This window comes from Danio aesculapii, chromosome 2 (assembly GCF_903798145.1).
Source record: "Danio aesculapii chromosome 2, fDanAes4.1, whole genome shotgun sequence".
Classification (NCBI taxonomy): domain Eukaryota; kingdom Metazoa; phylum Chordata; class Actinopteri; order Cypriniformes; family Danionidae; genus Danio; species Danio aesculapii.
In genome coordinates this window covers 36,641,994-36,655,070 of record NC_079436.1, presented here as the reverse complement: position 1 = coordinate 36,655,070, position 13,077 = coordinate 36,641,994, and the positions used below count along the sequence as shown (strand labels likewise).

Here is a 13,077-nt window from a genome sequence, read left to right as displayed (position 1 = left end):
CAAACTATGGAAGTCTGTGGTTACAGGTTTCCAGCTTTCTTCAAATATCATTTTGTGTTCAAAAAAAGGAGAAAAACATCTGATTTGGAACAAGTCATGACAGAAAATGATGACAGAACTTTTGTTTTTGGGTGAACTATCCCTTTAAGCAAGGCCAGCAACTAAGCTGAATATTTATGACGAATGACGCGCTGGAATGTAGGCTAATGTCTGTTTCAGAGAAAACGAAAGTACGTAAACCCCTGCAGTTTGTTTCAGGTATCAAGGACTAGAGGTGTAAGCGACTTATTCTAAGGTACGCGTATTTCATAACGCTTCTGTAAAATAACTGCATGGTTATCTTATTTACATTGTATGTAATTATAGGAACATGTTTTTACAACGTTGGTTGCATGTTTTTTTCTTCTCCAGATGAGCACCGTCACATCTAGCTTGAGTAAATGGCAAGAAAAGAAACTCAGCTCATTGCTAAACCACGCCAAACTCAGCCTGCTGTACAAAGCCAGCGTGCATGGCTACCATATTACTACATTTCATCAAAAGTGTAATACGCAGGGATCAACTGTTATTGTAGCTTACAATAAGTCTGGGTATGTTTTTGGAGCTTTCATTAGCAAAAATTATACACAGTCAGGACAAAATGTTATCGACGACAAAGCTTTTCTGTTCAGTTTTAATGACAAAGAAATGAAAGAAGCTCCTCTGCGTGTGGTTAGTGGAAATCCACAGTTGTCTTTCACGGACAATGGGCCCAACTTTGGTTCTTTAATATTTCTTTACAATAATACGGCCACAGTCTACAGTTACCCAACAGGTCCATACCAATTTGATCCACTGCGGGTGCATGGCAATGACTTACAGCTGACAGAATGTGAGGTTTACAGAGTGGAAGGTTTGTATTATTTTAGTGCTTTTTATTTTTTAATATATTTAGATCATTGCAGAGAGAGTTGTGCACTTTCAGTAATGGTTGTGAATTACTTGCACATGTGAACTGGCAGTGTTTTGTCACCAGATTGTGGAGGACTGATGGAGAAACCATGGAGAAATGTGCACTGGGACCCAGAGTGAGTAAAGCAAAGCAAATTTTGTGTCCTTCCTCTTTTTAGTTTAGTTTTGTCTGTTTTCTTTATTACTTGCCATGTTCTTTGCTTAGGAGTGTCTGACCTTTACATATACTTGAAAAAATGTAAGTATTTTTAAGTAACATCCATTTATATTAAAAGATGCTTTATAGTATTATCATGTACTAATAGCATACTTTTCATTTTTTCATTTTTATTTCAGTACTATTTTAAATGCTTCTTTGGACAACTTTAAATTCATACAATATACTGTTATGTACAGTGGCTAATAAAGGTCAGCATGCTGCATATTAAAATACATGCAAATATAAAAAAACACCAGCAAATTAGCAAAACATCTTCATCAGTTTGACGGCATATGTGCTGCAAATCCTCACAACACACAATGGAAATGTTTCAGGGGGATGAACTGAAAAAAGTGACAGACCCAGTTGGGATTTGCATATTGTGCAGGGACTATTGGTTAGTGAAGTTGTAGGTGACTTGAAAGGTGGGTTTTTATGCTTATTTTAAGACCCTGCTTACAAGATTCATTTGTCTTTTGCACATTATAAGATGGCAAAATTATATTTTCCTTTATTATTATATAAGATGAAGTCAAAATAAAATGCAGATAAAAATAATAAGAAAAAATGTTCCCAGCCCTTTTAGTTAGCTAATGATGGAAAGGCCAATATAACAGTTGACTTTTTTTTTCAGATCAAAATGTGCATGTCAGTTTCAGTGCTATATATCATCAGTAATTGTTCTTTAGTTGTTCTTTGGGAGGTTAAGATGCTACATATCAACGTCTTTAAATATATAGGAGCTATTGTCTGTGTTAGTTATGTAAAATATGATTCAAAAACAAGTATTGAGTTTTTATATTACATATATTTACTACACATACCACACTTATAGAAAATGTCAATGTCAATTTTATTTATATAGTACTATTTAACACAACCAGAGGTTGACCAGTACAAATAAAAACAAATGAATTTATAAAATTATAGCTAAAACAGACAATTTTCATTGATAAAATGCCAAATCAAAGAGGTAAGTTTTCAACCTAGATTTAAAAACAAAACAGGATGAAACAGATCTAATACAGAGGGGCAGAGCATTCCACAACCTAGGACCAGCTACTGCGAAGGCACGGTCACCTCTGCATTTCAGCCTCGACTTAGGGATGCATAACAGTCTCTGGTTAGATGACCGAAGAGACCGACCAGGCTGATGCTCAATTAAAAGGTCTGACGAATAAGAAGGTGCCATGCCATTTAGATATTTAAAAACCAAGAGAAGCATTTTAAAAGTAACTCGATAGTGCACAGGCAGCCAGTGCAGTGAGCGTAAAATTGGGGTAATGTGGTCATGTTTCTTGTTACCTGTTAAAAACCTTGCTGCAGCATTTTGAGCTAATTGTAACCGGGATAAGGTTTTATGACTAATCCCAAAGTATAATGAGTTACAGTAGTCCAATCTAGTGGTAATAAAAGCATAGATTGTTTTTTCTAAAATTTTTCTAGATAAAATAGATTTGACTGTTTTTAAAAGTCGAATCTGAAAGAAGCAGGATTTGACCACTGCATTTATCTGTTCGTCAAAGCTCAAGCCATCGTCCAGAATAACACCTAGATTTTTTACCCAAGTTTTCTGTCAATGTAAGTCAAATACTTCAGTGTCATTTTATGTATTTTTTCTGAGAAGAACATAAAAAGTAGACTTCGATTAAACATAACAGTTTAAAAGAGGTAAACTCGTACAACACTTCAAAGAACTTTTTTTGTGCAAGTTAATGTAAAGTTTTTGTATTAGTAAAGAATTTGATAACGATAACTGATAATAATGTTTTTAGGAGAAGGAAGGCACTCTTGAGCATGATATCCAGCTGGAAACCTTCTGTTAACTCAGTTAAACAGGCCCGGATTCTTTTGGTGGGTCCCATTGGTGCTGGAAAATCAAGCTTTTTCAACTCCATCAACTCTGTATTCAAGGGTTACGTGAGCTTGCAGGCCAACACTGGCACTGCTGGAACCAGTTTGACCACTCAGGTAGAAATGTGTCTTGGTTACTCCATTTCTAATGTTTTTATGTTCTACAAAGTTTCTATATGTGCTTTGGAAATAACACTAACATTTATGCTATGTAGTTTCGTACCTACAAGATAAAGCCAGGCAGCAGTATCAGCCATGTTCCCTTTACTTTGTGTGACACGATGGGTTTGGAGGAGGGTTTGAACTGTGGATTGGATGTAGATGATTTTGCCAGTATTTTGAAGGGTCACATTCAAGACAGGTATCAGGTGAGAGTTTAGAATAATAAAGACCAGCGTGATTGCGGGAATTGAAAAAAATCATAGACCTTTCAATCGAATATAGTGATTTAAAGATATTCTGTTTCTTTTTTCTTAGTTTAACCCATCGATGCCTCTACAGCCAGACACTCCTCATTTCCATAAATCTCCTGGCTTGAAGGACAAGATTCACTGTGTGGTGTATGTGATTGACACCTGCAAAGTCAAGCTCCTCTCTGACAAAGTGATTGACAAGTTTGCAATTTTTCGGAGAAAAACCAACCAGCTGGGTGAGTGACTAATAATAATGGAGCCGCTTTAATTAATTCCAAATAACAATATTGTTTTATCACATTAAAATTAAAATGGAAATTCAATGGTAAGACACTTGTTACAGGTTCAGCCTGCACATTTGCTCAAGAGCACCTCTTGTGGGAGTTGAGTGTACAACTATCATAAATATTTAAAGGGGTGGACCAGTGCTATTTCATGCACACATGGTTATTACCATAGACTGTAAAAAACATGCACGTAGTATTTGTGACGTCACCCATAGATTTCTGAAGTAGAAAAATAAAGCTACAAAGTGCCCATGGCCAATCGTCAAAATTTTGTTCGCACGTCATCATGTCAACCCCGGGTAACGGAAAATGGGCAAAAAAAAAGGTAGTGTGTGAGCAAAGCTAGAGATACCTGCTAGGATTTTTCTTAGATGGGTTCACTCACCTGGGAAATGGAGGCCACGTGAATAGTTTGTGAGCACAATTAAAGTGCACACAGCATGCCCTATCATCTGATAATTGTAAGAAATAATCACAAAAGGCAATTGACTGTGTAAAGCCACAAAACAAAACAAGAATATGATATACAGTATATGCCGAGTTCAGCAGCTAATTAGCTGAAATCAGTTGATGTGACGTGACGGAAAGCAGCAAGACTGTCACTTAAGTGGCCACATCTTTAATTATGCAGACCTAATATAGATGAAACGAATAAAAGTTCAAGAAAAAAATTCACCTCCCTGTTGGCGACAGAGGTGTAGTGGTTAGAGTGTCGACACATGCACTCCGGTGCACACGGTGACCCGAGTTCGATTACTGCCTCGATGGTCTCATGCTTTCCTATCAATACTCTCTACTTTCCTATCCAATAAAGGTGAAATCTTAAAAAAATGTAAATAAAAAAAATTCACCCCCTCACAGTTGTCATAAAGGGTAACATTAGCTATATGCACCAAAACCATCTTTTGTACCAGGATTAAAATTGGTCAATTTAGCATTGCATTCAATATCTGGAGTTTCTGGAGCCAGCCCCAAATGTCGAGTCTATGAATTTCAGTTACTTCCGTATTTGTATACAAGGGAGAGCGGGATGTTGCCGTTTGGTTATTAGACTTTGAAAAAGGATAATTTTAGTCTCCTAGGTTTAATCTGTTGACTTGAACCATTTTTAAAATCCATTCAGCAATTACTTGTTCTGTTATGGTCACTTTTAGCTTAGCTTGCGCTAATTAATTGAATCTAAGTAGTAACAAAAGTCATATAATTGTTTTTAATAGCATTAATTTAATTTATTTTTAACACTGAGTTTGCAGTGACACTTATGCAGTCTGCTTATATTTCATTATATTTTTTGATATGTAATGTTAGATTATTTTAGAAGTGCTTTGTTTATAAGAACTATTATTAACTGTAATTCTCTGAATGAAAAAGGTTGGTTTGTTGGTGTAACACATCAAATCATACTAAATCTGTTGTGTTATCTGATGGAGTGCAACACAGCGTCTCATGTGTCCATAGTTTCTAGGCACCCTCTGAATTCTTACGATTCTCACACGTGTAATATCATTCCGCCTGGTGCAGGCATTTTATGGCAGCAGATGTTCTTGATGATTATTACGCCAGAATAAGAATATAGTTTAAAGAAATATTTGCCTAGAAAAAAGGAACTTTTATATTTTAGTTGATCATTTTAAACAGTTTAACTACAGAAAACTCAAGCTTTAAATAGGAAAATTATCGAAACTTTTTTTTTGTGAAATGCTAATTCGATTAATTAAATTATGCTAAGATAAAAGTGGCCCAGCCAGAACAAGGAATCGACTGAATATATAAAAAATTGCTTCAAGTCTAACTCTAGAAGACTTGTAAATTGAGTCTTTTCCAAAAAAAGGTGGAGTGTTTGTTCCTTTTAAGGAGTTTTACGAGAGCACACCCATCACCCCACAAGCAGTGCTTGGGTGAAAAAGAGTGCGCAAAGGTGTGCTTTTGGATGTGAATGAAAGCTGATCTTGTTCAGCTATAGTTAATTTAACCCCATACACACATAAGTTTTAATTACTTAAGCTGAGGGAGGTTATTTAGAAGACATAACTTTTATATTCCCATTTATATTTCCATTGTCTTATGACATGACGCTGCAGCCCCATTCACTGCAGATGAAAGATCAAAGTGCTGTTTAAATAAAAATCTCCAAGAATAAAGACCTGATAACCAATTCTGAATTACTTAAAAGGATTTGTCGATTATTTCTGTATTGCTTCTTACATAACCTTATATAGGTTTGTTCAGATCTGCATAATTCGGTCTTACAAATTTTGACCTTGGATGAATGTAAACCTAATGTATGAGACATATAACAAAATAAGTGTCTTTGATAACATATACAGTTAGATGGTGTTGTTGTTTTCTTCTTCAGGTATTCCTCAGCTAGTTCTGTTGACTAAGGTGGATGAAGCCTGCCCCTTAGTGGCAGAAGACCTGAAAAACATCTACCGGAGTTTCTACGTCAACAAAATGGTACAAATTAATTTATTTCAGCGTGTATTCTGTTATTGAGTATTTCTGATGAATATTTTTGTTTGGGACAGATGCAGGAGGTTAGCACTCAGCTTGGAGTTTCTCTGTCTGCTGTGGTCCCAGTGAAAAACTACTCCCAGGAACTGGAAATAGACCCTCAAAATGACATACTGCTTTTGAATGCTGTTGTTCACATGCTTAGAGCCGCTGAGGGCTTTTTTGATGATCTTCCAGAGGAGAGGTCTGAGTAGAGCACAGTTTCTAATACCTACCTTGCATGCTTGCATGTAGCTTAGTAATGGTAATCAATTTTCTAGTAGTATAGGAAATCCTGTCCTTATCCAGTCTTTTGGATATATTTTGTTATGAAGATTCAAATTATTTGTGTTTCAAATGATCAATGCCAGATGTCTAATATTTAAGTTTGTGGTTTTAGAATGGTATAATGGCTGGAACAATAAAGATATGATAAGCTAAAGTAGTGAGTGTTAATAGATGTTCAAAATGTGTAATGTGGGTTTGAATATAATTTTTTGGAAGCTCTGCATGGCTATAATGAAAATAAACGTAGATCATGTGTACTGTATTCAGTGAAAAACACTGCAATGAGGAACAAAACAATGTTGTATTGGATAAATATTCATTCATTCACTTTCTTTTCGGCTTAGTCCCTTCATTAATCTGGGGTCGCCACAGTGGAATGAACTGTCAACTTATCCAGCATATGTTTTATGCAGCGGACGCCCTTCCAGCTGCAACCCATCACTGGGAAACATCCATACACACTCATTCACACACAAACACTATGGACAATTTGCCTTACCCAATTCACCTATACTGCATGTCTTTGGACTTGTGGGGGAAACCAGGGCAAACACAGTGAGAACATGCAAACTCCGCACAGAAATGCCAACTGACCCAACCGAAGCTCAGACCAGCGACCTTCTTGCTGTGAGGCGATTGTGCTACCCACTACTCCACCGTGACGCCCTGTATTGGATAATTACTCATTTAAAAACAAGATAGCCCCCCTACTAAACCTTAAAAAAAAACTGTTCAGCCTTTAGTATATGGAAATAATAGATTTATTATTTTTTTACAGAAAAACAAAAGCAACAATGTCGAGTTACTAATTTAAAGAGTTAAAATTCTTGAAAATCAATAAATTTTTTCATCAGGACTGATGCTGCTAAATAAAACTGTCAATGAAAGTTAAACATAATAATGAAAAATATTTTAAAAGTGTTTTTTTGACTCAGGTACTCTTGTCCTTTATGGACTTTATATATGGACTCCATATAACTTATGTTTATCAATGCACAGTGGTTAAATGAAGACTCGACTAGATCATTTTGAAATTGAGACAAGAACTCATTCTGACAATTAACAAAAAATATATATAATTTAGCGCAATTTACAAAATGAATAAGAATCAAATGAAAATAATCATATTCATGAATAGGTGAGGATTTCCTCAGATTGTTTACTTCACTACACTTCTGAAATATTACGGAATAAACTAAATTATTTATTTGTAATGTAGTGAATTAAAAGTCACCTCCTCCCCAAAATACTCCAATAAAGACCAGATGTTTGAAAAAAATGTACAAGTAAATATGTTATTACTGTTCATATAATCTTCATCTGTGATTGCCTGAGAAGTAACTAATCTGTGGCATTCTTTTCTAGAATGGCAGATACTGCTTCCCAGTGACTCTCGTTGTCCTCTGGCCCTAGAGAATGGCGTTCTCATGCTTTCTGAGACTCATTTCAGGAGTGCTCTCGTTCATTAATTTTCACTCTACAATTATGATTTTCCCTTTCATACTTTGGTAGCTCTGCCTTCTCGATGGGCCCAGGAGAACCGTCTGGTGACCCAGCTGGACTGGGGGTTATTATTGGGGCTCCAGGCAGAATCAGCTTGTGAGGAGCTCTGTTGGCCGCTGGCAGCTGTTTTGAATGAGTCCAGGGTTTTTTTAAGCCATGTGTTCTTCGCAGCTTGAAGTTCAGTCATCAGAACCGCTTTTTGGTGCTCCAACTCCTTGGGACATCAAGATGGTGAACAAGTTGTTAGGAATAAAAGTAAAACTGAAGTAATAAGCTCAAATTCTGTAATATATGTAAAATGTGTAATAAAGATGCACAAAAAAAGCAAAAATAAAATAGAATGCTTGCTGAAAACAAATCTGAAAAAATGTATGTTCATGTAAATGTATTAATTTGCATTTTTAGTAATTGTATTCACAATGTTATTTATATAACATAGCTGAAAATGTATTATGTAGAAATTAACATTTAATAACTAAGCTCATGATACCTAAGGTAATGGTCTGTTGAAATTCTTGATTCTGATTGGCTGAACGGTTTAAACTTGTTTGAAACAGGTAGTTCCTGACAGTTTTGTTCACAGTGCTAAATGAACGAGCGACACATAAACGTTAGTAATAACCTCTAAAATGTAACCACTTGAGTAAAAATTGAGTAACAGTTGCCGGAGCTGCTTCATTCCACGAGGACACCGATGTTTGGCGATAAACCAACTCGCCTAATGCTCACAATTTCACAAACATTTGCGAAGGTAATATACATGCGCACGCGCTCACTCTTTGTCAGCGTATCACTGATGCAAAGCGGGGACTGTGCGGTAACTGACATAAATTAGACCAAATATTGCGCTGCACTAAGCATTCGTTAATTTTATTTGTCAGTATTAACTTTGCTAATGACCAGGAAATAAGCGGAAAAATCAACGCCTTCAAGGAAGCAACACGTCAGGTGGATCTTTGCCTCCTCCTACGTGTAATTATTGAGTATCCCTTTAACAAACACAACACAACTTTATATATATATATATATATATATATATATATATATATATATATATATATATATATATATATATATATATATATATATATATAATGGCAATAATAAGATGTATTCTGACCATATAAATTAATTAATTTCTACAATTTTTTTTTTTACCTGGATTTTACATTTCGACTCCACCATCTGTAGCTTGGTCTGTGCCAGCTCTTTCTCTAGCTCTTTGACCTGTTCTCTGAGAGAGGCCTTCGCTTCATCCTGAGCAGATCTGTCTTCACTCTCAGAGCAGCTCAAAATCGACCCATCCATACTGAAGATGCGACTGCACCTCTCACACTCCTGGAGCTTACTCTGAAATAATAACACACATTATATCATCATATATGAGACAAGAAGTAAGAATGAAAGAGGTTTTGAGATCAGATTATTTCTTACCTTGATAACGGCCAGATTCTTGTCTGCTTCTTCTTTCTGGTTTTCAAGTTTAGTGTTCAACTGGGAGCAAATCTAAAGGAGGCAAGAAAAAGAGCTGAAAGCTAACAACAAATGCAAGATTGTTTATTGACCAAGTTAAGTAATAATCAGGTGACAGAATTTTGCATGCTAAAACAGTAGTGTGACCACGGCATTCCCTGTAGGTTTCAAGTAAAGCTGCTGGTCACACTAGAGTTTAAGCATGCGAAATTCTGTCGTACAGCGCTGCAAAAAGAGGTGGGATTAAACAAAATGATTAGACATTTAAAAAAGCGAGCGATTGGTCCCTGTTTTAAATTTCTGTCCAGAGAGGTCTTATTTTGATCTTCGATCAGATCTTCACGCAGTCACGTGATGCGATTTTGCAGGTCAGAGGTTATCAAGCTTGAACTTTGCAAGGCAGCGAACTGTGAAACTTGTCGTGTGAGCTTGCATTTCCGGTCTGACGCATTCACGTGCGTATAAACGGAAGTCTATGGGTCTAAGTCTATATTTATTTCTGTAATGCATATGTGCAGTTTAACAAATGGTTAAAATGGGAAAGTTAGATAATTGGATAATTCTTCTCTCTAAATATACAAAACTTTAGTCTCTCAGGAGATATATAAGAGTTATCGCCAACTATTATTGTCCCAATAAATACCAGATAATATTGTGATATAGTTTTAAGTCCACATCGTCCATTCTTACTGTAGTTGTAAGGGAATGTTTACCTGCTTGTAGTCTGCGATGATGTTGTTTGATCTCTTAATGTCGGATTCTGCTTTGTCCAGCTCTTTCCTGAACATCTCTTTGAGCTGTGGGGCACGTCAGTGATTCAGACAATGACAAAGATTCTTGTTCAAACACTTTTCTGACACTTCAGTGATGTTCAAGCTCACCTGTGAAGCCTCCTCCTCTTTTCCTCGCTTCTCCTCCTCTGTAACCACCAGAAGCTGTTTAGCTTTTGAAAGCTCCTTGGTCAATTCATCCACTTGGTCCTCAGTCTGTAAATATATAGCGCATCCATAAACATTCACAGCAAATCAAACTGAAAATGAAACAGTTGCACTTGACATGCATGACAATTTGGCAGACCTGATCTAAAGCATTCCTCAATGCAATCTTGCTTGTCACAAGTTTTTGTGCAAGGTCGTCATTCTCCTGCTCCAGACGCAAACTGGTCTCCTGCAGCTTGCGGTTTTCTCTCTGGAATGAAAACACTTCATTTCACGAATCTACGCATGACACATGATAAAGTTCACAAAGTGTGAAAGTTGAAAAGAGTTGTGTGCTGCGGAGGACAGAAATGTTTTGTTTTTGGCAGGGTGTGTTCTCTTACCTCGTATTTGTCAAGTGGATCTTCTGGTTGCTCCTGGTTGTCTCTTAATTTTTGCTTTTTAGACGGCACCTGTTAAAGATATCATTATACAGTAGGTCAAGGTGTGCAAAATATGAAATTAATGTATACTGTAACATTTTATTTGTACTGATTATATTTAGTTTGATATTAGCATTTATGCAATTTTATCATATATAATAATTTATTAAATATTTAAATCAGTAAACACAAAAAAAATACACTAAAACGTGCTTAAAATGTGAAAAAAAGAAATGAATGTAACATCTTATTAGTACTGATTAAATTTATTTGTGATATTAATAACATTCAGTGCTGCTAGATATAGCGGTCCTTTACCAGCGCCAAATCTGTCCAAAACCCGCTCAAACGCACAAAAAACGCCCAAAATATTTAATTAATATATTATTTAATTTTAAAATAATTAAAAATTACTTTATATTAACCTAGTTACTTTAACTGTCTTAAGTTTAACCATACAGCAACCAACACCTGCAGTCACAGAACCAAAACATAACGTGATCACATCGAAACATTGCCCCCTCTCACCCACACATGGGGTGCAAATTTGTCCTATTTGGCATTATTTAAATTCTTTTGAACATAATTAGGGGCTGCTTGTCAAGCAGACAACGCTTCTATGTTTGTTCTTGATGTCAATTGAAAAAAAGATCGAGAAGTGTCATGATAAACCACTGTGAGTTTAACTGCAGGTGCTGCATGATGCATGTACGCAAAGGGGAGTCAGATTTTGATACAACTTTCATTCTCCTCTTGCGGGTGGGCCCATGTGGTTTGTGCTATGCACTGGTCAATACTAACTGAATGGAGTAGGAGCACACAGTTATGTTTTGTTAGATAAGTTGCACATAAAATTTACGTTTCAAAACCACCCAAATTTTTTCAACCCGCCAATGCCGTTTTTTACGTAAAATCGAATGTATGTATATGTGCGTATATGTATGTATGTATGTGTATATACATATATATATATATATATGTATGTTTATATCCATGTGTGACTTAAGCAAACATTCCAATAAAACATAAAGATGCAAATTATGAAAGGAGTGTACTATGAAATCAATATTATTATTTTACAATTCTATCAAATACATACATACATATATATATATATATATATATATATATATATATATATATATATATATATATATATATATATATATATATATATATATATATATATATTGATATGTATATATATTGATATGTATATTCTATGTATATGTCAAGTTGATATGTTTATTTTCATAATGTGAATATTTCAAAAAACATTAGCATAAAAACATTCCCAACATGCCAGCTATAAATCAACATGCGACAAACATGAGGTCAAAGTGTGCTTATTCTGAACTTACCACTTGTTTTGGCAGAGACTCCACTACCAGACTCGCCAGGATCTCTTCCTCAGACATCTGGTCAATAATATGGGAATCATAGGCCACAGCGATAGACACTTCTTCCATCATTTTGGCAGGTGAGCAGAACACAAGTGATCTCAAAATACAGCTTAGGCGACTGGAGAAATGACAACAGGTTTGACAGGCAGCAGTCTATATCTGTCTGCCGTAATACAAACCCTGCCCTGACTCAGGGAGGAGTTTCACTTCAGTCCACCTTTGTCCTTTTATTGTTTTCTCACTTACATAAAAAGCAGGTATCAAAACTTCATAGCCTCCCAATTGCTCCTTATGCGTTATTCCACCAACCACAATCTCAACAGCTTCTTCTAGGAGAACTATGTTAACAATTAACAACACAAGCAAGTTCCAGGACACATAGATCTCCCAGAAGAGCTTTTACCATCCATGTTAAGAGTTTTCTAGCCCGCCTGTGAGGCTAAAGACTGTGAAATTGAAATTCTTTCTGTAATCCTGTAGGTCACCGCTCACACAAAAACACTGTGGTTTGCCCTGGAAAAGAAGGTGCCAGTACATTCCTGCACTTCTTAAGCTGCTTATATCTGACTGCGCTATATGTTCAGCGGGATTGATGGTGAAAAAAAAAATGCTTTTATCATCTCACTGCAGCTACAGGGAGGTATAGTGCAGATATTATTCATCAGTATTGATGTTTTTTGTATGTAAGGCAAGGCAAGTTTAATTAAATTGCACATTTATAATAGATAATTCAAAGTGCTTTACATAAACAGAAATAAAAGAAACAAGTATAAGAAAATAAAAACAAATAATAAAAGTTAATTATAAACAAATTAAAATGTGTTAAAACAGGTTATAAAAGAATGAAAAGGGA

The 13,077-nt window shown here is 35.7% G+C and overlaps 2 protein-coding genes across 2 annotated transcripts; one reads left to right on the top strand and one right to left on the bottom strand.

Annotated features, from left to right (window-relative positions):
* Window positions 1-206: 206 nt before the first annotated feature.
* Window positions 207-6,817, top strand: LOC130245573 (interferon-induced protein 44-like). The gene is made up of 8 exons (XM_056478316.1): window positions 207-295; window positions 412-892; window positions 1,016-1,067; window positions 2,926-3,121; window positions 3,220-3,372; window positions 3,482-3,653; window positions 6,061-6,161; window positions 6,233-6,817. The coding sequence occupies exons 2-8, from the start codon at window positions 412-414 to the stop codon at window positions 6,410-6,412; spliced, it is 1,335 nt and encodes a 444-aa protein (XP_056334291.1). The 5' UTR covers window positions 207-295; the 3' UTR covers window positions 6,413-6,817.
* A 459-nt stretch (window positions 6,818-7,276) lies between these two features.
* Window positions 7,277-12,387, bottom strand: rabgap1l2 (RAB GTPase activating protein 1-like 2). Its single transcript, XM_056467367.1, has 8 exons — window positions 12,183-12,387; window positions 10,783-10,851; window positions 10,539-10,649; window positions 10,343-10,447; window positions 10,175-10,258; window positions 9,423-9,494; window positions 9,147-9,338; window positions 7,277-8,202 (listed from the first exon to the last, which is right to left on the bottom strand). Exons 1-8 carry the CDS (start codon window positions 12,291-12,293, stop codon window positions 7,984-7,986), a joined length of 963 nt encoding a protein of 320 aa, XP_056323342.1. The 5' UTR covers window positions 12,294-12,387; the 3' UTR covers window positions 7,277-7,983.
* Window positions 12,388-13,077: the final 690 nt, after the last annotated feature.